The sequence below is a fragment of the Spodoptera frugiperda genome, chromosome 20 (genome assembly GCF_023101765.2).
Source record: "Spodoptera frugiperda isolate SF20-4 chromosome 20, AGI-APGP_CSIRO_Sfru_2.0, whole genome shotgun sequence".
Classification (NCBI taxonomy): Eukaryota; Metazoa; Arthropoda; class Insecta; order Lepidoptera; family Noctuidae; genus Spodoptera; species Spodoptera frugiperda.
Genome location: NC_064231.1, coordinates 7890199 through 7892660, shown reverse-complemented (window position 1 = coordinate 7892660; position 2462 = coordinate 7890199). Strand labels below are relative to the sequence as shown.

General features: G+C 34.9%; 1 protein-coding gene across 1 annotated transcript; it reads left to right on the top strand.

The window, feature by feature from the left end:
* LOC126911931 (zinc finger matrin-type protein 2) lies at nt 1-1658 on the top strand. The gene is made up of 3 exons (XM_050701291.1): nt 1-283; nt 676-917; nt 1352-1658. Exons 1-3 carry the CDS (start codon nt 169-171, stop codon nt 1589-1591), a joined length of 597 nt encoding a protein of 198 aa, XP_050557248.1. The 5' UTR covers nt 1-168; the 3' UTR covers nt 1592-1658.
* Nucleotides 1659-2462: the final 804 nt, after the last annotated feature.

The window sequence follows — 2462 nt, the reverse complement described above, 5'->3', positions numbered from 1 at the left end:
TATGTCATTTGATTGAGTGACACCCTTAACCATAGCCATAGCCACTGCTCTCGTGTTGTTATTTACTGTGAAGACTTGTATGTGAACGGAACAAACTGAATAGTTTTGCACTAAAATAAAATAATCTAAAGTGTTTGTGACTTTTAAAGGACACTTAATTCCTCCAAAATGAGTATGAGACCAGATGATCACCGTCGAAAATGGGACAAAGACGAATTCGAAAGAATAGCTGCAGATCGCTTAAAAGCTGAAATAGAGGAAGAAGAACGAGCAAAGAAAAAAGGTATGTTTACAGATAAGCATTATATCATTAATACTATATCATAAAACTTAACATTTGTAAAAAAATCTGGTATTATCCAGTAGAACTTTTAGACTAGATTAACAATTGCGTCAAAGCCATCTGTGGTGTTTTTATACATTCTAGGTCATTCATACTAAAATGGTAACAACCTATAAATCGAATGAGAATTGTATATTTATGGTATTTATTAGAAAAATGCAGTTACACATCCTAATGACCTTAAAATTAACATGTAAAATACCATGCACATCTTTTGTCACAAGAAAAAAGTATCTCCCAAATTAGAAACTATTTAAGATTGCTAATTTGACTTACATATTCTCATAAAAGTATTATAGGATTATACTAATGACTTATTTTGATTTTTTCAGCCCCACCTGTGAAAAGAGAGCTTCTCAAACAACGAGACTACAAGGTCGACTTAGATTCTAAGCTTGGCAAAAGTGTTGTGATCACAAAGAACACACCTACCTCACAGTCCGGTGGATACTACTGCAATGTTTGCGATTGTGTTGTCAAAGATTCTATCAACTTCCTGGACCACATCAATGGAAAGAAACATCAGAGGAATCTTGGCATGTCCATGAAAATTGAGAGGAGTTCGTTAGATCAGGTTTGTACTCATAGTTATATGTTTAGCATGAAAACCCATAAGAAATTTAGTAATATGTTAGACACTTATGGGGTACGCCTGATGTTACAAACCATACCCTTTTCTATTTGGAAAATAATCAAATGTTCCCATACTGAAGTATGGGGTATCATACTTATAATACCATTGGACAGGGGCAATCTAAATGACCATTGCACAATCAGATTGTGGCATCTGTCACTTTGTACTAGATTAAAGATATAAACATGACAAAAATGTACCATAAAAGTGATTATGATGTCAAAGAACTGGTCTTTAATTTATTTTTCAATTCGCAATGCAACTCATCCCAAGACACCAGAAAAATCGTCATTGATTTTAGACCACTTAATTTACTCATCAACTCTTTGTTAGCCATAACAATAAAACTTATTCGTAATTCTCCTCAATTCCAGGTCAAAGCCCGTTTTGCAATGAACAAACGTAAATTAGAAGAGAAGAAACGTGAATATGAACTCGACACTAGACTAAGGGAAGCAGCGGAAGAAGAAGCTAGAATTAAGGAGCAACGTCGTGAGAGACGCCGGGACAAGAAACGCAAGCTCATGGAGTCTGAGGAACCAGAAGACAGTCCAGCACAGTCGGAACTTGCCCAAATAATGGGTTTCTCCGGCTTTGGAGGGTCCAAAAAATAGTACATAATGATTTAAGAGTGTTATATATGTTATATCTAATACATTATTAAAATTGATTTGATATGAAGCAATATTTTATTTAAGTGAAGTGAATAAAAGTTTTTGTGAATTGGGTCCAGTTCTTAGTTTTCCTTTTAATTATTGTTACTTGATTAAAGTATGGATTATTGGATATTGACGGAAAATTATCCAAACTTTTAATTATTCTATATTTAATGATGTAGGTAATTAATAACATTTAAGCTCAGACAGAGCCTTGTGTTGAAAATTGCAATTTAGGCTCAGACAGAGCCTAAATGTTAATTTCTTCATAACCAGATTATAGCCGACTATGATCGAACTGTAGCAAGCAATTGCAGTTAAACAATTATACCTAACTAGTTTTTACGATAGTATAACTGAGACGGGTGAAATAAGCCCAAAAGTTTAATTAATGGTTGACAAAATGTTCATTGATGCTAGGGAAGCTACTAGCGCTACACCTACTTAGTTGGTAACAAGATGTAACCAAATCAAATGTATTTTTTTATGGAATAAGAGGCAAGCGAGTAGACAGTCATCAGTACCCATAGTACGAGTTTACTCGTACTAAGCCATTTAATAGTAAGCGATCAACGCCACCCATGTCACTCTTTCTCTCCATAAAGATTAATACCTTATCAACGTTAATTTAAATAAATCCTAATGATCTAATTTATTAGTTGGTGGTTGCAAGTGCCACTGGAAGAAAGGATCTATGGTTCAATTCCTGGCCGAGCAAAAGTTCTTACGCTTTCAGTGCCCATGACGCGTTATATGCGTTCAATGTTTACGCGTCACTCGTGTGCCCGTAACTCACATGTGCGTTTTATACATTTCCTTCGACCGGCAG